The following is a 24750-nucleotide window of genomic DNA, read 5'->3' as shown; positions in this document are numbered from 1 at the left end:
TTTTCTGTTTTCCATAGTTCTCTTTACATGATTCAGCTGCTTTACAATGTCCTATATTTCATACTGTTTACATGAAAAACAGGATTAGATCTTTTATATTATATTTTAAATGATAATAAAAATTTCCTGTCCTGAGTTTGCTATGTTTTTATCTGTATGATTCCTTTATCTTAGTATCTAATGGACTTTACTTGTCCTAGTACAACTCGATACATTTCTATTATTCCCCCATCAGATTCTTAACTTTTTCTTTCTCTCAGCTCTCACTTCCTCTTCTTTACCTGTACATATGTGCCCCTACCCCACCCACACATATTTATGTGTTGCCTGACTCGAACAAACACACTGCCCTAGGTGCTCCTTTAACAAAATTGCAGTAGCGATACTGCCGCAGGAAATGTGCCAAAGCCCATAGGAATTGAATGGGCTTCAGTACATTTACCACAGAAGCATCACTACCACGGCTTTGTAAAAGGAGTCATAGGTTAGGTGACTTAGGACTTAAATGAAGCAAGCTCTGAGATGTTAGGCTGAAAAGAAGGCTATGGTGAGCAACTATTTGGTAAGGTGGGAGCATATGAATTAAATACCGCACGCTTGCTGACTTTGTTCATTTCAAATTCATGCTGCGTCCAACACTGGTCGCCGAACATGAAAAAGGACATAGTACTATTTGAAAGGGTCCAGAGAAGAGCGACTAAAATGGTTAAGGGGCTGGAGGAGTTGCCGTACAATGAGAGGCTAGAGAAACTGGGCCTCTTCTCCCTTGAAAAGAGGAGATTAAGAGGGGACATGATCGAAACATTCAAGATATTGAAGGGAATTGACTTAGTAGAGAAAGAGAGATTGTTCACTCTCTCCAGGGTGGAGAGAATGAGAGGGCACTCTCTAAAGTTGAAAGGGGATAGACTCCGTACAAACATAAGGAAGTTTTTCTTCACCCAGAGAGTGGTAGAAATCTGGAATGCTCTTCCAGAGGCTGTTATAGGGAAAGCACCCTCCAGGGAATCAATAAAAGGTTAGATAAGTTCCTGCTGAACCAGAACGTACACAGGTACGTTTGACCTAAGGGCTGCCACATGAGCGGACTGTGGGGCACAATGGAAAACTGGTCTGACCCAGCAGCAGCAATTTTTATGTTCTTATGAAGTGAAAGAGGCTATTAGAGCAAAAAAAAAACATCCTTTAAAGAATGGAAAAAGGATCCAAATGAAGAAAATAAGAAGAAACACAAGCACTGGCAAGTTAAATGCAAAGCATTGATAAAGAAAGCTTAGAAAGAATATGAAGAGAAACTTGCCAAAGAGGCAAAAAGGTTTACAGAAGCAGAAATCCTGTGAGGGAATCTGTGGGATCGTTGAATGATCAAGGAGCAAAAGGGGCACTCAGGGAGGATAAGGCTAAAGCAGAAAGACTGAATGAATTATTTGCTTCGGTCTTTACGGAAGAAGATGTACGAGATCTACCTGAACCAGAAATGGTTTTTAAGAGTGATGATGCGGAGGAATTGAAAGAAATCTTGGTGGATCTGGAAGATGTACTAAGCCAAATCGACAAGTTAAAAAGTGACAAATCGCCAAGATCGGATGGTATACATCCCAGGTTACTAAAAGAACACAAACATGAAATTGCTGACCTGCTGTTAGTGATCTGTAACCTGACGCTAAAATCATCTGTAGTACCTGAAGATTGGAGGGTGGCCAATTTTTAAAAAGGGCTCCAGGGGAGATCTGGGAAATTACAGACCGGTAAGCCTCACTTCAGTGCAGGGCAAAATGGTAGAAACAATTATAAAAAATAAAATTGTGGAACAAGTAGACAAACATGATTTAATGAGATGGAGTCAGCATGGATTCAGCCAAAGGAGATCTTGCCTCACAAATTTGCTAGACTTCTTTGAAAGTGTGAATAAACATGTGGATAAAGGTGAGCAGGTTGATATAGTGTATCTAGATTTTCAGAAAGCTTTTGATAAAGTTCCTCATGAGAGGCTCCTGAGAAAATTAAAGTAAGTGGCAAAGTTCAGTTGTGGATTAGGAATTGGTTATCGGATAGAAAACAGGGTAGAGTTAAATGGTCATTTTTCTCAATGGAGAAGAGTAAACAGTGGAGTGCCGCAAGGGTCTGTACTAGGACCGGTGCTATTTAACTTATTTATAAATGATCTAGAAATTGTAATGACAAGTGAGGTAATTAAATTTGCAGATGACACTAAACTGCCAGAAAAGCAAACAGGATGCTAGGAATTATTAAAAAAGGGATGGTTAACAAGACTAAGAATGTTATAATGCCCTTGCATGGCTCCATGGTGCAACCTCATCTGGAGTATTGCATTCAGTTCTGGTCTCCTTATCTCAAGAAAGATATAGTGGTGCTAGAAAAGGTTCAAAGAAGGGTGACCAAGATGATAAAGGGGATGGAACTCCTCGTATGAGGAAAGACTAAAATGGTTAGGGCTCTTCAGCTTGGAGAAGAAATGGCTGAGTGGAGTAGAGTGGATACAAGTGGATCGATTTTTCATTCCATCAAAAATTACAAAGACTAGAGGACACTCGATTAATTTACAGGGAAATACTTTTAAAACCAATAGGAGGAAATTATTTTTTACTCGGTCAATAGTTAAGCTCTGGAATGCATTAAGAACATAAGAACATAAGAAGTTGCCTCCACCGGGATCAGACCAGAGGTCCATCGCACCCAGCGGTCCGCACCCGCGGCGGCCCATCAGGTCCATGACCTGTCAAGTGTTCCCTGCCCTAAAAAAACCTATCCTTACTTCTATCTGTATCCCTCAATCCCCTTTTCCTTCAAGAATTTATCCAAACCTTCTTTGAATCCCTGTAGTGTCTTCTGCCCCACCACTACCTCCGGGAGTGCGTTCCATGTGTCCACCACTCTCTGGGTGAAGAAGAACTTCCTGGCATTGGTTCTAAACCTATCCCCTTTCAGTTTCTCCGAGTGCCCCCTTGTACTTGTTGTTCCCCACAGTCTGAAGAATCTGTCCCTGTCTACCTTATCTATGCCTTTCAGGATCTTGAAAGTTTGTATCATGTCTCCTCTAAGTCTCCTCTTTTCCAGGGAGAACAGCCCCAGCTGTTCTAGCCTGTCGGCATATGAAAGGTTTTCCATACCTCTTACCATTTTCGTCGCTCTTCTCTGGACCCCCTCAAGCAATGCTATGTCCTTCTTGAGGTACGGCGACCAATACCGGACACAGTACTCCAAATGCGGGCGCACCATTGCACGGTACAGTGGCATGATGACTTCCTTTGTCCTGGTCGTGATACCCTTCTTGATGATACCCAGCATTGCCAGAGGTTGTGGTAAGAGTGGATAGCTTAGCTGGTTTTAAGAAAGGTTTGGACAAGTTCCTGGAGGAAAGTCCATAGTCTGTTATTGAGAAAGACATGGAGGAAGCCGCTGCTTGCCCTGAATCAGTAGCATGGAATATTGCTACTCCTTGGGTTTTGGCCAGGTACTAGTGACCTGGATTGGCCACCATGAGAACGGGCTACTGGGCTTGATGGACCATTAACATAGAAACATAGAAGATGACGGCAGATAAGGGCCATAGCCCATCAGGTCTGCCCACTCTACTGACTCACCCCCAAGTCTACTATCCTAGGGATCCCACTCCTGATGATAGCTTCCATTGGCTTAACCCTCTAAGGGATCCCACATGGGCATCCCATTTGCTCTTAAATTCTTGCATGCTGTTTGCCTCGATCACCTGCACTGGGAGCTCGTTCCAAGGATCAACCACTCTCTCGGTGAAGAAATATTTCCTGGTGTCGCCATGAAATTTCCCGCCTCTGAGTTTGAGCGGATGCCCTCTTGTGGCTGAGGGTCCTTTGAGTGGTCTGACCCACTAAGGCTATTCTTGTGTTCTTATGTTAATGGGTGGATTGATGTTCTATTGCTCACTGCAGTGCTCTGGTTGTGCAATGTGTGAATTAGTACTAAAAATCATGGTTTTCAGATAGAGGAGGGGGGTGTTAAAAAATGAAGAGAAAATGGTAAAACTAGAGGGCATAATTTGAGGTTGCGGGGAGGAAGACTTAGGAGCAATGTTAGGAAATTCTTTTTCATGGAGAGGGTGGTAGAGTCTGGAATTCCTTCCTGAGGGAAGTGGTGGAGAGGAAAATGGTGATGAAATTCAAAAAGGCATGGAATAAACATAGAGGATCTCTAATTAGAAAATGAAGGATGTAAATTAAAGAGCTAAGGCCGGTACTGGATAGACTTGCACGGTCTGTGTCCCATATGTGATGATTTGGTGTAGGATTCAGCTGGAACTCCACTAACTTGGAACATGAGAATGTTACTGGCCAGACTTTATGGTGGATATCCTGCAAGCAGGATGGTTGGATAGGCTGTAATGAGTTTGGACGGCAACTTCAGCATTTGGAACTTAGGACAATACCGGGTGGACTTAGCAGTCTATGTCCCAGAGATATAACAGAAGAGACAAGTTGACCATTCAGGTCTTTATCTGCCGTCATTTACTATGTTACTATGATGGGCCCCAGATGTCGCATATGCTACACTGCTAAGTAGAGTCCCTCATCTGTTTATAGGACATTGTACTACCAGGAACCTATAAAAATGCTGTGTACTATTTATTATCCCAGGACAAGCAACTCTACATGTAGGTGACGTCACCGACGGAGCCCCCTAGCGCAGTGGTTCCCAACCCTGTCCTGGAGGACCAGCAGGCCAATCGGGTTTTCAGGATAGCCCTAATGAATATGCATGGAGCAGATTTGCAAGCCTGTCACTTCCATTATATGCAAATCTCTCTCATGCAAATTCATTAGGATTGGCCTGCTGGTCCTCCAGGACAGGGTTGGGAACCACTGCCCTAGCGGACGTTTTCGCAAGCAGACTTGCTCGAAGACCTTCAGGCTTGCGATTGTCCTGTGCATGCGGGCGTGCCTCTCCCGCCCTGCCTAGGGCATGCGTCTCCTCAGCGTGTCCTGAGTTCTTTGTTTTCCATGGAGCCAGAAGCACTGCTCCCTTGCTTCGTGCAATCTCATCGTCCCTCTTGCACCGTGGCTTATTTGGTTAGTTTCTGTTGAGTCGTTGTGCTCGCATCTTTAATTTTCTTTATTTTCAGTTCGTATATTTATGACCGGGTTCCCGGTCTTACTCTGGCTGCCTGGCCTCGCGAGGCCGCGGCTCTCCTTTTTCTTATGTCCCGGCCTCGTTCCAGATTCAAAAACTGTACTAAGTGCAACCGGGTTATCTCCATCACCAATCCTCATCGTTGGTGTGTGGAGTGCCTTGGTGCAGAGCACTGCGCTGAGTCGTGTCCCCGTTGTGCGACTTTACAACTGCGGGCTCTTTGTCGACGGGTGGCCAAGATTCTTCAACTCTTTGGCCCCATGGATCCTGCGGGATTGGCCTCAAGCTTGGCCTCGACACCCTCGGGTGCCTCAGCCTCGAAATCCCCGTTGGCCTTGAAGGCTTCGGCCTCGGCCCCTCCTGCTACTCCAGCCTCGGGTAAGTCTCCTCTTCCCTCCTCAGGTATGCCAGCGAAGAAGCCTACTTCGGAGTCTCATGTCAGCGCCGCCTCTTCGGCTTCTTCGAGACATCAATCTAAGTGTGCCTCCTCACGTAGGGAATACTCTTCCTCGAGGTCGTCCCTGAAGGAGCGCACTGCTGCATCTCTGTCCCACCTACCTTTGGTCTCAGTACCTATGCGTAAGGCTGTTATTACCACACAGTTTTCCTCGGTGGTAAGCCCACTAGTCCCGACTTTGACGCCTTTGACCTCAGTCTGACCAGCCTGAGTGTCCCCTCATCTCTCGAGGCCTCACCCGTAAGAGTCGTCGGATTCCCTCGAGCGAGTCTTCCTCCCCTGAGTCGCCGGTGACTTTTCGGGGGTCCAGGCTGGGGACCAGTTTTTCCCCCGCTACTGCGGCAAGGCTCGCCTCTTCTAAACGGCCCCGGTCGTCTCCGACCTCAAGGCCATCCAGACACAAGCTTATCCTTGAATTGGACTCTAATGTATGTTCCCCATCAAGGCAATTGCCGGTTTCTAAAGGGCCTGCTTCGAAGACAGTTGGGGATTTTTCCTATACCCTGTCTTCTCCGAGGCTTCCCCAGTGATTTCCTCGGACCCCGGGGTCTTCCCCGGTCCATCTGGCACGGGGCCGTTCCTTGACGCCCCCTACATGCCTTAGTCGAACCTCTTCGGTCTCCCGTTCACGGGACTCTGAGGCTCCGACTTACTACTCCAGGGAAGTTTCTCCCTCTTTCTCAGCCGCACCCCAATCTCGATCAGAGTTTCCCCCAGAGGATGATTCTTCTTCTCGGACCTCCTCCTTTTCTCGTTTCATCTCTGACATGGGCAGAGCTCTGCACTTGGATCTTCAGTCCGACTCCCACTTTACCCAGGAATACCTGGCGGAAATGGGAGTTGACAATGCGCTTCGTGAAGCGCTTCGTCTTCCTTTGCATCAGGTTCTCCGGAAGACGTTTCTCCGGAACCTGGAGATACCTTATGCGGTCATGGCTATTCCCTCCAAGTTGGAGTCCCGTTACCAGACTATCCCGGTGAAAGGGTTTGAGAGTGCTCAGCTTTCCCACCAATCCTTGGTGGTTGAGTCTTCCTTGAAGAAGTCTAACACCTCGAAGGTTTACGCTGCCATCCCCCCGGGCAGGGAGGGACATACAATGGACAAATTTGGTTGCCGCCTTTATCAGAATTCGATGATGACGAACAGTGTCCTTAACTACAATTTCATCTTCATGTCCTACCTCTGGTTCTGTATAGATGCCTTCTCTTATTCTGGGAGGTCATACCTGAGACTCGGCGTCAGGAGTTTCGTCTCCTCGAGAGACCCTCTCCCAACTCCGCCTGTATATATTTCAGGTTTCTTACGACGCCTTTTAATTGTCCTCGAGAGTTACAGCCTTTGCGATCGCCATGCGTCATCTCGCTTGGCTCCGAATTGTGGATATGGATCCGAATCTACAGGATCGACTTGCCAATCTCCCGTGTGTGGGTCATGAGCTCTTCAATGATTCCATCGAGGTTTCCACGAAGCGCCTCTCGGACCACGAGCGGTCCTTTGCATCTCTGGTGAAATTTAAACCTAAGGCCCTTCTGGCTCGACAATATAAAATTCCTCTTCGGAGGTAGCCACAAAAATCCACTCCTGCTTTCTCTAGGCCTCCTTCGAAACGGCCACTGCAACAGCAGCAATGTCACCCTAAGACCAAGCTGCCGGCCCTGGCGAAGCCCGGGCCGTCCTTTTGACAATTCCAGTCCGAGCCTTCGGGCTCCCTTCCTCCTGGAGCCTTCCCCCTTCCCAATTGGGGGTCGTCTCCATCATTTCTATAACCAATAGGAAAGTCTTACCACCAACAGTTGAGTACTCCCTCCACTTCAGTCGCGTACCCCTGGACCTGCTCAGTTTCCTTCTGCTCAGTCTCAGCTTTCTCTGCTTCTGCAGGAAGCTCGGGCCCTTTTTCGTCTTCGGGCGGTCAAGGAGGTTCCCACGGAACAGTGGAACTCCGGATTTTATTCACGGTACTTTCTGGTACCCAAGAAGACGGGGGATCTGCGTCAATCCTGGACCTCCGTACTCTGAACAAGTTTATGGTCAGGAAACGGTTCAGAATGCTCACCCTTCCTACCTTGTACCCCCTCTTGGATGAGGTGGACTGGCTGTGCTCACTGGACCTCAAGGAGGCGTACACACACATTCCGATACACCCGTGCTCTCGTCGGTATTTGAGATTCCGGGTGGGGGATCTCCATCTCCAGTATCATGTTCTTCCCTTCGGCCTGGCGGCCGCTCCGAGAATTTTCACAAAATGTCTGGTTGTGGTAGCTGCGGCCCTGCACCTCCGCGGTCTGCAGGTGTTTCCCTACCTCGACGACTGGTTAATAAAAGCGTCCTCTCGCACCAAAGTCCTGCGAGCGACGAGACAGACCATCTTGCTCTTTCAGAGTCTCAGCTTCGAGGTGAACTTTCCCAAATCTCACCTCTGCCCGTCCCAGTCTCTTGAGTTCATTGGAGCGGTCTTGGACAAGGTTCGTCTCCGCTCCTTCTTGCCTCGGCCTCGTCAGGAGGTCCCTATCCATTTGTACCGAATGGTGACCCATCTGCACTCGGCGACGGCTCAGCTCATGATGGTCCTCCTAGGTCACATAGCCTCCACGGTTCATGTGACTCCTTTTGCCAGACTTCACCTCTGTATTCCTCAATGGACTCAGGCGTCCCAATGGAACCAGGATCAGGATTCTCTCTCTCGATGCATTATCATGACTCCTTTGTTGAGGATGTCTCTCCGTTGGTAGATGCTCTCTTCCAATCTCTCCAGAGGTTTTCTGTTCCATGCTCCTCCTCCTCCGCAAAAGGTCCTCACGACCGTCGGGTCAGTGAGCTTGAAGCCTTGGTAGTGGACCCACCTTTCACTGTCTTACATCATGATAAGGTGGTTCTCCGTACCCATCCTAAGTTCTTGCCTAAGATTGTTTCTGATTTTCACATCAACCAATCTATTGTTCTTCCTGTGTTTTTTCCGAAGCCTCATTCTCACCCTGGGGAAGTGGCTCTACATTCTCTTGATTGTAAGCGTGCGCTTGTCTTCTACTTGAAGCGCACCGCTCCTCATCGTTCTGCTCCCCAGCTGTTCCTCTCTTTCGATCCTAATCGCTTGGGTCACTCTGTCTCTAAGCAGACCATTTCTAACTGGTTGGCCGCTTGTATTTCTTTCTGTTACACTCAAGCTGGTCTCTCCCTGCCGGGTCGAGTCAGGGCAATGGCGGCGTCTGTTGCTTTCCTCTGCTCCACTCCCATTGAAGAAATCTGTAAGGCTGCCACTTGGTCCTCGGTTCATACGTTCATCTCTCACTATTGTCTGGATGCTTTGTCCAGGCATGATGGCCACTTTGGCCAGTCAGTTTTGCAACATCTGTTCTCCTTAATTGCCAACTCTACCTCCATCCCTTTCTGCTTAGCTTGGAGGTCACCCACATGTAGAGAATATGCTGCCTGCTTGTCCTGGGATAAAGCACAGTTACTTACCGTAACAGGTGTTATCCAGGGACAGCAGGCAGATATTCTCGAAACCCACCCACCTCCCCGTGGTTGGCTTCTTTGCTTGCTATCTGAACTGAGGACACGCTGAGGAGACGCATGCCCTAGGCAGGGTGGGAGGGGCATGCGCGCATGTGCGGACCAATCGCAAGCCTGAAGGTCTTCGAGCAAGTCTGCTTGAGGGGGCTCTGTCGGTGACGTCACCCACATGTAGAGAATATCTGCCTGCTGTCCCTGGATAACACCTGTTACGGTAAGTAACTGTGCTTTCTGGAGATGACATTCAAAAGGGGTTAAGCAGGCAGGAGAGGGTCCTGCCCAGCTAAGCCCCCACTGAGCCACTTGGCAGCCAAGATTTTACAGCATTTAATCCTCCTCCCCCCCCCCCCTTTTTACAAAACCGCATAAGAGGTTTTTAGCGCCAGCCAGAGCGCTGAATGCTCTGCGTTGCTCCGAGTGTCATAGGAACTCTATGACTGTCGGAGCAGCGCTAAAAAGCTCTTGCATGGTTTTGTAAAAAGGGGGGTTAATTAGCTAGTGCAGCTGAATAGTCTGCTAACCAGAGAGGTTAGGGGTGGAGCAAGGGCAGAGGCTGAGATGTCCTAATTCTCTGCAACAAGTTACCTGAGCAACAGTCTGATCATTGGCTTGTAGTCAGTTAATTTCTGGGCTGCTGGACTTACCCAGATGAATTCCTGGAACTGCACGTTTTTTCTTATTAATTAGGGAAATTTAAGGAGAAAGAACAGAAAAATATGCTACCAGGTGATTGGTTTTTAGTTTTTTTTTTAACTTGATTAAATTAGAGGGATGAAAAGGATGTTAGGTCATGAAAACTGATCAAGGAGTGCATTAAATTAGAACACTTGAATGACAGAAACAAAGATTAAAAAAATAACAAAACCATTAAAACAGTGGATTAATACACAATGCGTTATCCATGAGAAGGAAGTGAGGGGTAGATAGAAACTGTTTCTCAAATAGAAAGGAAATAAGCAAACCCAGCAGAATAAAGGTCAGGTGAAAGAACTTTTCTCTGCCCAGTAAGAGACAACATAAGCACAGAAGGCAGCGATAAACTGCAGTTATGCATTAAATCATTGCACCATGAAGTCCATATCTGCTAGCCTGTTTCATGTCCTAGAAACAGCTGCAAGAAGGCAAAAACAAGCCTGCAGCAGGAATTGACTGTCGGGAAAGCCCCACACGTTCCAAGGGGGTGGCACTTTAAGCAGAACTGCACATTGGTCAGATCCTGAGCCACATTCCCGCAGCTGCTCTGCCTATTGCATAATCTGCCTCTGTGTCTGTGCCTCTTCTCAGTGTGTCTGCTCAGCTGCAGGATGGTGGACAGTATCTTTCGGACAAGGTCCCTGGGGGTGGCTGCCGAGGGGCTCCCTGACCAGTATGCTGATGGCAAAGCAGCCAAGGTTTGGCAGCTCTACATTGGGAACATGCGGAGCCGGACAGACGAGTACAGGACTTGGCTCTTGAGACTGCTTCATCAGCACAGCTGCCAGAGGGTGCTGGACGTGGCTTGTGGCACTGGGTAAGGCACCTTTCCACCCATGGCCACATTAGCATATTCATTTGCATATATACATCCCATAGACATCCGTAATGGTTATTCAAAATACACACACCAGACTAAAACACTGAATGTGGAGCCAGCAGTTCAAAACAAATAAACCAACATGAATTAGCGAGTGCACTTCCCCCTCTCTCCTCCTATGCACATGGAGAGAAAAGCACAGCCCCACCCCAAACAGGCAGCACTTACCCCCAGGCATAACATTTCGGCCCCCTCCACTTATAGCACTTAGATTGTAAACTCTGTCAGCAGCAATTGTCTCCTACATGGTTAATCGAACGTGTCTTGCAGTGCTATAAAAATAAGTTGTAGTCGTAGTAGCAATCTGCTGCCCCCTCCCCCACCTCCACCAAATCACACAAAACAGAAGGCCCCCTGGAAGGAGGATGAGGAGCTCCTCTCAAAAAAAAAAAAAAGAATGCAACTACATATTCCCAAGCAATAAAAAAATGATCTGGAACTCTCCTATAAAAAATACTGACCCCTGATTCCGCATTGTCACAGTTAAATGCAAGCAAATGATCTGTAGCCACCTTCCTCATGTAGCAATAGGTGCAGAGCCTTATTTCCAGGTATTCAATGGCAGGCATAGGTGGCTGGATCAAACACACCTGTTTAAGTATGATCTTCAGCACAAAAAGCTGCAGCCCTTTTCAGGTGCTTATCGTAGCAGCTTACCTGCTTTGTCCCTCTTAAAACTCACCAGATAACAATATTCAACTTGTGATCACCACCTCAGGAACAGCACATGCTCCTTTTACGAAGCCACGTTAGCAGTTTTAGTGCTAAATCTACGCTAGGCAGCTAGAACTAACGCCAGCTCAATGCACGCATTAAACCGCTAACGTGGCTTAGTAAAAGGAGCCCTTGGTTTTTGTTTTATTTCCATCTATTTCTTTTTTTTCTTTTATTTTAAAATTTAAAACAAAGATTACCATAACAGGCCAGTGTAGTTTTAGTTTAATGCAAGCCCCAAACATCTCTGAATAAATCCCCCTTTCCTTCCCTTCCCATCTACTTGCTCAGGACTTTAACTCTGAACCTTTTCCATATATATATAAAAGTGTTCAAATGCATTGTAAAGCAGTAATACTATCCAAAACATAAGTCTATACAGTATTAATAACCAAGTTTGAAACTCCTCTCAACTGTCTCACTGTCGTCCAACTGTAACCCAAATGTATAACCAACCAAATCTGTAACTCCTCTAGTACATTCCACTCCATGTATGTTAATTTGCAACAAAACAACAAAGCAAATGGTTAAAACCCCTAGAGATTTTGAGCTGCTTTACCACAGGGAAGGGAGGTGCACTGGAGCTGACACGAGGTAGAAATAGGAAAAAGAAAAGGGAGAAACCTTTGCACCGATCCAAGCCATACATACCTATGATGTGGATTGCAAAACTAGTACGGGAGATCTGAGCTGCGAAGTTTGCGATCCCCACTCAGGGAAAACTTGGTTCCAGCAAACACAAGTAGGAGCTAGTGCTGTCCGATTCAGGAAAAAAAATTTTGATTCGATTCAATTCCACCTATTGAATCGATTTTCCGATTCGATTCAATTTCCTGCCCAATTGGGTGTTTTTTTTTAAACATCCTGGTGGGTTTATTTTATAGCCTCTTCACCCCTTTTATAGCCTCTTCACCCCCTTTGCCCTCTCCTAACCACACTGGTGCTGTGGTGTAAACAAAATAAACAAACAAAAAAGACTTTTCCCTCTCTGTTAAATCCTAACTCATGTTCGTGGTCTAACACCAGCTCTGGCAGGATACACATTTCAAATCTGACATATTGTAATCACAAAACAGAAAATAAAATTAGTTTTCTACCTTTTGTTGTCTGGTCATTATTCAAATCTTGTTGGTCCCAGGCTCTGGTTGTCTTCTGATAACTTGCTTGCCAGGATCTCCTTCTTTCTTCTTTCTCCGTGCTAACCATCAATCTTCCATCTCTGTCCTCCCATTCCATTTCCCTTCCATCTCCCAGAGGTCTGGCATCTTTCCTTTTTTTCGTCTCCATTCACAGATCCACCTTCTCTCAACTACCCTTTCATCCAGCATCACTCCCTCCTTCCCCACCACCCCAGGATCCACCATCTCTCCCTTTCTGTTCCTTTCATCCCTAAATCCCATTGTCCACCATCTCTCTCCCTCTTCTCTGTTTTAGACCCATTATTTCTTCCCCCCAAAGTCCGGCATATGCACATCTCTTTGAACCCCCCTTCCCTCCCTCCCTCCTTTCATGTACTTCTACACCAGGGCCCCCTCCCCTAAAAGTCTGCACCCCCCTGAAGGCCTACACCCCACCCCTGAAGACCTGCATGTCCCCCCCGAAGGCCTACACCCCACCCTTGAAGACCAGCCTGTCTCCCCTGAAGGCCTGCACCTCCCCCCCAGAAGGCATGTACCACCCCCCCTGAAGGCCTACACCCCACCCTTGAAGACCTGCCTGTCCCCCCTGAAGGCCTGCATCCCCCCACAAAGGACTACACCCCCCTCCTCCTGGAAGGCCTGAACACCCCCCCCATGAAGGACTACAACCCCTCTCCCCCCGGAAGGCCTGCATGTTAAATTTACCGAAATTCAGCAGCCTGCCCTGCAGAAGAAGATCGCTGGCTCTAGCGATCTTTGTAAGCTGCCATAGGTTGTCCAAGTTGTCTTCTTGGACACCCTATGGCAGCTTACAAAGATCGCTAGAGCCAGCGATCTTCTTCTGCAGGGCAGGCTGCTGAATTTCAGTAAATTGCTGCGGGAAGCCAGACACTAGCGGGTAAGTCACTTCCCGACTGACCCTCCCCACTCGCCCTCTAAAGCAGGAACGGCAGGCCAGCAAGAGGCAGTGCTGCCACTCCTGCTTTAGGGGCGGGGGGGAGGGTCAGTCAATGAATCGGGAGGCCGATTTTTTAGTGGGGTAAATCGATTCGAATTGATTCACCCGAAGTGAATCAGTGAATCGATTCGAATTGTGAATCGGGCAGTACTAGTAGGAGCACTCCGATGCAGAGTAAGCATTGGTGTTATGATCGCTGCACTAAAGAGTGAGTAAAAGAAAAACAGAGAGCTCAGGGTCTATGGTAAATGGTAAAACTAGAGGGCATAATTTGAGGTTACAGAGAGGAAGACTTAGGAGCAATGTTAGTTCAAGTTTCAAGTTTATTTGAATTTGATGGTTCGCTTATTAAACACTAAGCGAATTACATAATAAAAAAGTTAAAACATGAGGCAATGAGACAAGTTATTTAACTTTAAAAATTTCAAGGGGCTATGACAAACTAACAATACAGACGTACTAATATACACATGGAAAGAACATTAGGAAATAAAAGTTACATTTTGCTGTTTCCCAGAGGGAAGAAAGGGGATATGTGATAGGTAGGGTAGAACATTAGGTGATTTAGGAAATTCTACTTCATGTAGAGGGTGGTAGATGCCTGGAATGCCCTCCCGAGGAAAGTGGTGGAGGAAAACGGTGATGAAATTCAAAAAAGTGTGGGATAAAAATTGAGTATCTCTAATTAGAAAATGAAGGATGTAAATTAAAGAACTAAGGCCGCTATTGGACAGACCTGCACGGTCTGTGTGCCATATAGAAACATAGAAACATATAAACTGACGGCAGAAAAGGGCCACGGCCCATCTAGTCTGCCCACACTAATGACCCACCCATACCTTCCTCTATGAAGAGATCCCATGTGCCAATCCCATTTTGTCTTAAAGTCTGGCACGCTAATGGCCCCAATTACCTGTAGTGGAAGGTTATTCCAGCGATCAACCACCCTTTCGGTGAAGAAGTACTTTCTGGTGTCACTATGAAATTTCTCATCCCTGAGTTTCAGTGGATGACCTCTCGTTGCCGCGGGACCTTTGAGAAAGAAGATATCTTCTTCCACCTCGATATGGCCTGTGACATATTTGAACATCTCGATCATGTCACCCCTCTCTCTGCGTTCTTCGAGTGAGTATAGTTGCAATTTATCCAACCGTTCCTCATACGGTAGATCTCTGCAACCCGAGACCATCCGAGTGGCCATTCGTTGAACCGACTCATCTCTCAGCACATCTTTGTGGTAATGTGGCCTCCAGAATTGTACACAGTATTCCAGATGGGGTCTCACTATGGATCTGTACAATGGCATTATGACCTCAGGCTTAAGGCTGACGAAACTTCTTCGATACAACCGATGATTTGTCTAGCCTTGGACGAAGCTTTCTCCATTTGGTTTGCCATCTTCATGTCTTCACTAATGACCACCCCAAATCACGTTCTGCTACAGTTCTTGCTAGGGCCTCACCATTAAGGGTGTAAGTCCTGCATGGGTTTCTGCTGCCAAGGTGCATGACCTTACATTTATTGGCACTGAAACTTAGTTGCCATGTCTTGGACCAATGCTCCAGTAGGAGTAGGTCATGTGTCATATTGTCAGGCATTGAGCATTTGTTAGGCACTGTGCTTTTGTCTGCTATATTGCATAGTCTGGCATCATCGGCAAATAACGTAATTTTACCTCTAAGTCCCTCGGCCAAGTCTCTTACGAAGATGCTGAATAGGATTGGGCCCAGGACCGAGCCCTGCGGCACACCACTGATCACCTCAGTCATTTCGGAGGGGGTGCCGTTTACCACCACCCTCTGAAGTCTGCCACTGAGCCAATCCTTAACCCATGCAGTTAATGTGTCTCCTAATCCCAGCAAACTCATTTTGCTCAATAACCTGCGATGAGGGACGCTATCAAATGCTTTGCTGAAGTCCAAGTACACGATGTCTAGGGACTCCCCAATATCCAGCTTCCTTGTTACCCAGTCAAAGAAGCTGACCAGGTTGGATTGGCAGGACCTACCCTTATCTTGGTGTATCTTGGTGTAATTTACAGACCCCCAAGACAACAGGATGACCTGGATATGGAAATAATCAGAGATATAGAAAATATCACCTTGCGTGGGGACACAGTATTGTTAGGTGACTTCAACATGCCTGATGTGGATTGGGATTCACTTACCTCTGCTTCCGGCAGCAGCAGGAGGCTATTAAACTCTATGAAGGGAGTTGGTCTCAGGCAACTGGTGTTGGAGCCAACAAGGAATCAGGCAATACTTGACCTTTTACTTACCAATGGAAAAAGTGTCACAGACGTCTCGGTGGGCGACACATTAGCCTCCAGTGACCACAACATGTTATGGTTTAATCTTAGGAAAGCTTTCACTAAATCTACCACGTTGACTAAGGTCCTCAAATTCAGGAACACAAACTTCCAAGACATGGGTTCCTTTGTTCACCAGGTGCTACAAAGCCAAGCAGAAACCGATAGTGTGGAAGAAATGTGGTTGTCTTTGAAAACCACCATACAGGAAGTGACAAACCGCTATATTAAATTAGTAAGTAAACGGCGAAGGAACAATAAGCCGCAGTGGTTCACTGCGGAGATCTCAGACATCAACAAGGAGAAGAAAAAAGCATTCATCTCTTACAAACAATCGGGGAAACAGGACTCCAGAGCAGACTACCTGACCAAGTCAAAAGCCGTCAAAACAGCGGTCAGGGAGGCTAAATTCCATATGGAGGAGTCTCTGGCAAAAAAACATCCAGAAGAGAGATAAATCCTTCTTCAGGTATATCAGTGACAGAAGTAAAAACTCAGGCGGGATTGTACGTCTTAGGAAACCAGACGGAGACTATGTGGAAAAGGATTCCGAAAAAGCCCAACTATTAAATGAATACTTCTGCTCAGTCTTCACCCGAGAAGTGCTGGGGCTTGGCCCTCAGCTACAAACAAGGGCTGACTCAGTTGACCCATTTAGTAACTTCGAGTTTATCCCCAGCAATGTCTACGGTGAGCTGTCGAAGCTCAAGGTTAACAAGGCAATGGGGCCTGACAACCTACACCCCAGGGTGCTTAGGGAGTTGAGTGAGGTCTTGGCAGAGCCACTGTCAGCGCTCTTCAACCTCTCCCTTAGTACAGGCAGCGTCCCGTTGGACTGGAGGACGGCTAACGTCATTCCACTCCACAAAAAAGGCTCAAAGATGGAGACAGCAAACTACAAACCAGTGAGTCTAACATCGATAGTGATCAAACTAATGGAAACTCTAATCAAACACCAATTGGATAAGATCCTGGATGAATAGAATCTACGGGATCCCCGTCAACATGGATTTACTAAGGGGAGATCATGCCAATCCAACCTGATCAGCTTCTTTGACTGGGTAACGGGGAAGCTGGATGTTGGGGAGTCCCTGGACATCGTGTACCTGGACTTTAGCAAAGCATTCGATAGCGTACCACACCGCAGGCTGCTGAGCAAGATGAGTTCTATAGGATTAGGTGACACATTGACGAAATGGGTTGGGAACTGGCTTGGAGGCAGGCTTCAAAGAGTAGTGGTGAACGGCACCCCCTCCGAAATGATGGAAGTGATCAGTGGAGTGCCACAGGGCTTGGTCTTGGGCCCGATCCTATTCAACATCTTTATAAGAGACTTGGCAGAAGGGCTTCGCGGTAAAATAACATTATTCGCCGATGACCCCAAACTAAGTAATGTAGTGGGCAAATGCACAACGGATGAAGATTGAATGCCCGACAACATGATGCACGACCTACTCCTGCTGGAGCGCTGGTCTAGGACATGGCAACTCAACTTCAATGCCAAAAAATGCAAAGTTATGCACCTAGGCAGCCAAAATCCATGCAAGACTTATACCCTTAATGGTGAGATCCTAACTAGAACAGTAGCAGAACGAGACTTGGGGGTGATCGTCAGTGAAGACATGAAGGCTTCCAGTCAAGTGGAGCAGGCTTCATCCAAGGCAAGACAGATCCTAGGTTGCATACGAAGGGGTTTCGTCAGTCGTAAGGCGGAAGTCATTATGCCATTGTATAGATCCATGGTGAGGTCCCACCTGGAATACTGTGTGCAATTCTGGAGGCCGCATTATCGCAAAGATGTGCTGAGACTGGAGTCGGTTCAGAGAATGGCCACCCGGATGGTCTCGGGACTCAAGGATCTCCCTTACGAAGAACGGTTAGACAAATTACAGCTATACTCACTCGAGGAGCGCAGAGAGAGGGGGGACATGATCGAAACGTTCAAGTATCTCACGGGCCGCATCGAGGCGGAGGAGGATATCTTCTTTTTCAAGGGACCCGCGGCAACAAGAGGGCATCCGTTGAAAATCAGGGGCGGGAAACTACGAGGTGACACCAGGAAATTCTTTTTCACTGAAAAGGTTATTGATCGCTGGGATAGTCTTCCACTGGAGGTGATTGAGGCCAGCAGTGTGCCTGATTTTAAGGCCAAATGGGATCGACACATGAGATCTATTCACAAGGCAAAGGTAGGGGAGGGTCATTAGGGTGGGCAGACTGGATGGGTCGTGGCCCTTATCTGCCGTCTATTTCTATGTTTCTATGTTAAGTAGCCTAGAGTACCACCTAGTTACAGATTAATAACAGTTTAATAATAATAACAACTGTTTATATAATGCTGGACTATGAAGTTTGCATACTCACTTTCTTTTGGGTTGACACATCTATCATATCTATTGACTGTATAGTTTGCATATTTATCTCGGAGCCATATTGAAGCATGATTTCACCCATTGTCAAATCTGACCTCTCTATTTCCCTGACAATGCAATCTTAATACTAAGTTCAATAATTTCTGAGAGTAGGCCCCTTACTTCCTGAACTTGATTGCTGTTTCTCTCTATTATAAACCGCCTAGAAGTCGCAAGATTGTTGGCGGTATAGAAGAATAAAGTTATTATTATTATTATTATTATTATTATTATTCTGTCAGAAGTTCTGATAATTTTTGGTAGGACATCTTGTCCTGTACTATTACAAGCATATTATTTCTGCTGACAGGGAGAGATATGTTTGTTCAGAAACTTTAATTCATAAGCACAGTGTCTCTCTTAAAAATCTAACTTCTGGGGTCTCATAGGGGTCTTCACCTTCAGTCTCATGAAGGTCTTACTCCTGATTCTCCCTCAATACCATCTCATCAATTAATTGAGCTGAGATATCCACTCTATTATTAGCTAGGGTTAAGTATACTGAGGCTTAAGTATATTAATTTGCAAATCTCTTTCCTATTGTAGTATATAATTATGTTTCACAAATCAAAAATTGCACACAATTTTATACAACAGAAATATAAACACTTTCACTTCAGCATGCTCATAAACTTTCCATCCCATTGAATAGCGCAGCCTTCATGGTCTTAAATTTAACCCCTTGCAATCTATGCCTGCATTGTAAATAGTAATAAAAACGACACTGGGGTATCAGAAATTCACTTCTCAATGGGTCTAATTGTTTCATATGGCCTTCCCTGAGCAACTGATAAATACTGGTAATGCCTAAAATTCTCCATTGGTTTGCCATGGTTATGGCATCATGGTTAGATTCAGGAAATAATGCTGAAAGCAGCAGAAACTGTGGAACGTACTGTGTCCCCCATAACTTTTTATTAATGTCTCTCCAAGTCTTTAAGATATGATAAGTGAATGGAATAGATGTTCTAGTAAGATAAGAACATAAGAATAGCCTTACTGGGTCAGACCAATGGTCCATCAAGCCCAGTAGCCCGACCCACAGTAGCCAATCCAGGTATTTCTCAATAACAGACTATGGACTTTCCTCCAGGAAATTGTCCAAATCCTTATTAAATCCAGCTACGCTAGCCACTCTTACTACTACCTCTGGCAATGCATTCCAGAGATTAACTATTCTCAGTGAAAAAATATTTCCTCCTACTGGTTTTAAAAGTATTTATTTCTACAGAGGAGTATTACATTACATTACATTACATTACATTACATCAGGGATTTCTATTCCGCCATTACCTTGCGGTTCAAGGCGGATTACAAAAGGTTAGTTTAAGGACAGAATTACAATGAATAAAGAATTACAGCGTTACAGAATGACAGAATTATATGAATTGTAGAGCATAGCTAGAGATGTAATATGTAATATGTAGAGTATGATTTGATTACCACTGTCGATGTTTTAGCATTTTCTTTTCTTCTGGTTTCTTTCTCACATGCTGTCCTTTTGTGCAGGGTTGACTCCATCATGCTGGTAGAAGAAGGGTTTACCGTGACTAGTGTGGACGCCAGTGATAAGATGCTGAAATATGCTTTAAAGCAACGATGGGAGAGGAGGAAGGAGGATGCTTTTGATAAATGGGGTAAGAATAGCATAGTAGGTTCCTGAGGTCTATGCTTTTCCCACGCTGTAAGAACAATGTCTTGAGTCGTAGGTCTTCATGAGATGGAAGTCTTTGAGTACTGGAAAGAGGTAAAGCATTTGGGAAAATGAGCTCCCACCTGTTATAATGGATTTGGGTCACTCTTTTACATTAAAATAGTACATTTTTTTAAATCAAGATTCATAAGATACCCCAGCAAAGATTGCTTTATAAAAATGCACAGAATGGATAACAACCCACAAGGTTTAATTGTGGAAACTTTTTCAAGAAAACCAATTTACATTTTAAAATTTTACTGCATTGTCTCTTGGATATTATGGGGGAACTTAATCCCTAGGTTGGTGTAAGGATTGTAATGGCCCCACAATGTTAGATTGTAGGGGTTATGTTAGGCGCCCTTAAAAACACCAGGTCCCAGATTCAATATCCTCACAGAAGATTCACCAGGAGTAGAATGAAATAAGAAACACAGCCAGAGGTGATTGCATAAAGAATATATTATAGAAATAGGCTTACAGAAAAGTAAGATTCATAAAAGTTACAATTAAGCATTAAAATTAATGAGAAATATAAGTTTTACAATTACAGAGACTGCTTCTGTGTTCATGTGAATGAGAGAGAACACACAAAGAAAGAGAGAGAAAAGAGAGGTGGGGAGGGTGATGTCCCAAGCTTCGGGTTCCAGAAGATAGACAAGAGAGGAACAAGAAGAGCAAGACCAACAAGAAGGAGGGGGTGATGTTGCGAGGGGGCTTTTATAGTTTGGAAACTTATTCTAAATATAGAATAATTGAGCTTCAATAGAAGTTAAGCATCCCCATCCTTAGTAAACTTGTGCTAGACAGGAGAAGAATAGGCTGAAGTCAAATGTAATTTCCAGTATGCCTCTGACAATAGTTTCTGATTAATCTTAGTTATCTGTGCACCTGGACCCATTGTATATCCTAAGCTATCCATCCTAAGGATCAGACATTAACACATCTTCTTAGCACCTCTTCGCCCCTCTTAGCTGCAAGTTGGTTTGTAATCATGATTTAATTAGGGCTATTTGAAACTGTCTTTAAGGCTGTATGAAACAGTCTGCCTGGATGCTTACTGTATATGATCTATCTGCATCAACATCCCAGAGTCAGATTGATATAATTTCCCATAGGCCTTTACTGACATTAGTTATGCCAACTGAAAATGCTGATTGCTAGCAATAGCTATGCTGACAGTTGGGACCCAAGAAAGGGAAAAGCATGGAATAATAATCAACCGCTCTTTCAACCCCAATACACTGACAAAAATAAGGAAGATGTTGCCAACTATCAGAATCCGATTTTGGAAAACAGAGAATATGATGTGCTGTGTGGAACGGCTTCTATCCTTAAGAACATAAGAATTGCCATACTGGGAGAGACCGAAGGTCCATCAAGCCCAAGATCCTGTTTCCAACAGTAGCCAACCCAGGTCCCAAGTACCTAGCTAGATCCCAAGTAGTAAAAGAGATTATATGCTGCTTATCCTAGGAATAAGCAGTGGATTGCCTCAAGTTCATCTTAATAATGGTCTATGGACTTTTGTTTTAAGAAATTATCCAAACCTTTTTTAAACTTTGCTAAGTTAACTGATTTCACCACATTCTCTGGCAATGAATTGCAAAGTTTAATTACATATTGAATGAAGAAATATTTTCTCCAGCATGTTTAAAATCTACTATTTAGTAGCTTCATCACATACACCTTAGTCCTTATATTTTTGGAAAGAGTAAACAAGTGATTCACATCTACCCTTTCCACTCCACTCAGTATTTTATAGACCTCTATCATATGTTCCCTTAGCCATCTCTTCTCCAAGCTGAAGAGCCCTAGCCGCTTTAGCCTTTCCTCATAGGGAAGCTGTCCCATCCTTTATCATTTTTGCCATCCTTCTCTGTACCATTTCTAATTCCACTATATTTTTTTTGAGATAAGGTGACCAGAATTGCACACAGAATTAGAGGTACAGCCATACCATAGAGCGATACAAGGACATTATAACATTTTCATCTTTGTTTTCCATTCCTTTTCTGATAATTCTTAACATTCTACAGTATTTGCTTTCATAGTCACTGTTGCACACTAAGCTGAGGATTTCAATATATCCTCAATGATGACATCTAGATCCCTTTCCTGTGCAGTGACTTCTTACGTGGAACTCTACATCACGTAGCTATAGTTCAGGTTCCTTTTTCCCACATGCATCACTTTGCACTTGCTCACATTAAACACCATCTGCCATTTTGATGCCCACTCTTCCAGGGTCCTCTTGTGATTTAATAATTTTGAACAACTTTGTGTCATCAGCAAATTTAATTATCTTACTAGTTATTCCAATCTCTATATCACTGATAAATATGTTAAAAAGCAGTGGTCCCAGCACAGACCCCTAGGGAACCCCACTATTTACCTTCTTCATTGAAAATACTGACCATTTAAACCCACTCTGTTTTCTGTATTTCAACCAGTTCTTAATCCATACACTTCCTATCCTATGACTCTAATTTCCTCAGAAGTCTTTCATGAGGTTCTTTGTCAAATACCTTTAGAAAATCCAAATACACAATATAAACTGGCTCACTTTTATCCACATGTTCATTCACCCCTTCAAAGAAATGCAGTAGATTGGTGAGGCAAGATTTCCATGTTGGATTTCTTGCATTAATTGATGCTTATGTATATGTTCTGTCATTTTGTTCTTTATAATAGTCTCTACCATATTATCTAATCTAATCTTCCATTTGTGAGTCGCACAAACCTATACAAGCTCAAAGCGACAGATCGAAGAAGGAAAAGAAGAGGGAAGGGGGCTCCGAGAGCAAGGGGAGGTGCCTAGGAGGAGGGGATAATATACAGAAGCTGAAACAGTTAGTTGTCAAAGAGGTGAGTCTTCAGGTTTTTCCTGAATGCGGTATATTACCCGACACCACCGTCACTCACCAGTCTATAATTTCCTGGATCACTTCTGGGACCCTTTTAAAAAAATCGGCATCACGTTGGCCACCCTCCAGTTGGATTTTAGAGAAAATTTACTAACAATAACTATGCAAGTTCATTTATAAATTCTATCTGCACTCTGGGATGTATTCCATTTGGTCAGGTGATTTGCCTAATCTAATCTAATCTGGTATTTGTGTGTCGCACATACCTGTACAGGCTCAAGGCGACTTACAATGTAATGAGAAAAAGGTTACATTAATGAAAAGGGGAAGAAGGGGAGAAAGATAAGAAGTAGAAAGTGAGGAGCTTGGGCAGTATCAAGAGAATACTGAGTGTTCATGTAGAGTTAATTTATTTACGACAGTTCAGTTATCAAATAGAAGGGTCTTCAATTTCTTCCGAAATGAGGTGTGGTTGGGTTCCGTTCTTATTGTCTCTGTGAGGTTATTCCAGGTTTTGACTCCTAGGAAGGTGAGCATGGAGTGGAATATATGCCAATATTTGAGGGTTTTTTTAGGGTAGGTTTAGTTGTGTCTTGTTGAGAGTTCTGCGAGAGGCTGCCTTGCCTCAGAAAAGAGTTGGATAAGAGGAGTGGCTGAGTTTCCGTAGAGCAGGGGTATGTGGTCCTCGAGAGCTGTGGTCCAGTCGGGTTTTCAGGATTTCCCCAAAGAATATGCATTGAAAGCAGTGCATGCAAATAGAACTCATGCATATTCACTGGGGAAATCCTGAAAACCTGACTGGAATACAGCTCTCGAGGACCGGAGTTCCCTACCCCTGCCATAGAGTATATGGTGTATAATACAAGATGTTTTTAATTTTATCCAAGATGAGATGGGCAGCCAACAAAGTTGCTTAAGGTAGGCGGAAATATATTCAAACTGAAAAAATATGACTTAAGTCTTAAAGCAGTGTTTTGGATGAGCTGCATTTTGTGGATTAGGTTGGCATTGATTCCCATATAGGCTGAATTGCAGTAATCCAGTTGGGGTAGAATTATCACCTGTACAATGATAGCGAAATGGTGTTGGTGAAAGTATGGTCTGATGAGGAGGAATTTTTCCGGAGGTGGGATATAGAGAATTACACGGTGGCTGTTACCTGCTGAAACGGTGGGAGAAAAAGTCATCATTACCACGGGTACAGGAACAAGGCCATTCACCACCCTGTGGAGCAGTGAATGGCCTTGTCTCTGCAGTTAAGGTCAGGGAACGCGCGCGGTCACCAATCAAGCATCTCACTCCCTCCCTTACTGTAACAATTTTGTAGGGTTTTTTAAATTTCCCTGAGCCAGCTTTCATCAAGTCGCATGTGGCTGCCGAAACTTCTCCTCTGATACAACCGGAAACAGAAGTTGCGTTAGAGGAGAAGTTTCGGCGGCCACATGCGACTTGATGAAAGCCAGCTCGGGCAGCTGGGAAATGAAAAAAGCCCAGAAAATCACCACAGTAAGGTGAGGGGAAGGATGGAAGTGAAGGAGATGCCCATGGATGACTTCGGCGATCGGGAGGGAGAGAGGATCTCAGGTGATCAAGGGGGGCTGCTGGACCGCATGCATGCTGAAGAGAAGTGGACAGAGGGGGGAGAGGAACAGATGCTGAAAGGAAATGGGAAAGAGAGAGTGGGATGAAGACGCTGAAGGGAAATTGGGAAGAGAGAGTGAGGAGAAGACACTGAAGGGAAATTGGGAAGAGAGAGTGAGGAGAAGACACTGAAGGGAAATGGACAAGAGAGAGTGGGGAGAAGACACTGAAGGGAAATGGGCAAGAGAGAGTGGGGAGAAGACGCTGAAGGGAAATAGGCAAGAGAGAGTGGGGAGAAAATGCTGAAGAGAAATGGGCAAGAGAGAGATGCCAGACTATGTGGGGAGCGGAGTGAAGAAGATGGGTGCCAGACCAATTGGGGGTGTGGGGAGTGGAGGGAGACATGGAAGGGAG

At 45.1% G+C, this 24750-nt stretch overlaps 1 protein-coding gene across 2 annotated transcripts in view; it reads left to right on the top strand.

Moving 5' to 3' along the window:
* GNMT (glycine N-methyltransferase) overlaps positions 1-24750 on the top strand; it is a 195817-nt gene that overhangs the window by 117343 nt on the left and 53724 nt on the right. For both annotated transcript variants that reach the window (XM_033938861.1, XM_033938862.1), the window contains exons 6-7: positions 10377-10602; positions 19705-19832. In XM_033938861.1, the coding sequence (XP_033794752.1) occupies positions 10377-10602; positions 19705-19832 (354 nt within the window). The remainder of the gene's footprint in view (positions 1-10376; positions 10603-19704; positions 19833-24750) is intronic.

Source organism: Geotrypetes seraphini, chromosome 3 (assembly GCF_902459505.1).
Source record: "Geotrypetes seraphini chromosome 3, aGeoSer1.1, whole genome shotgun sequence".
Lineage (NCBI taxonomy): Eukaryota > Metazoa > Chordata > Amphibia > Gymnophiona > Dermophiidae > Geotrypetes > Geotrypetes seraphini.
This window is presented reverse-complemented; position numbering and strand designations above follow the sequence as displayed.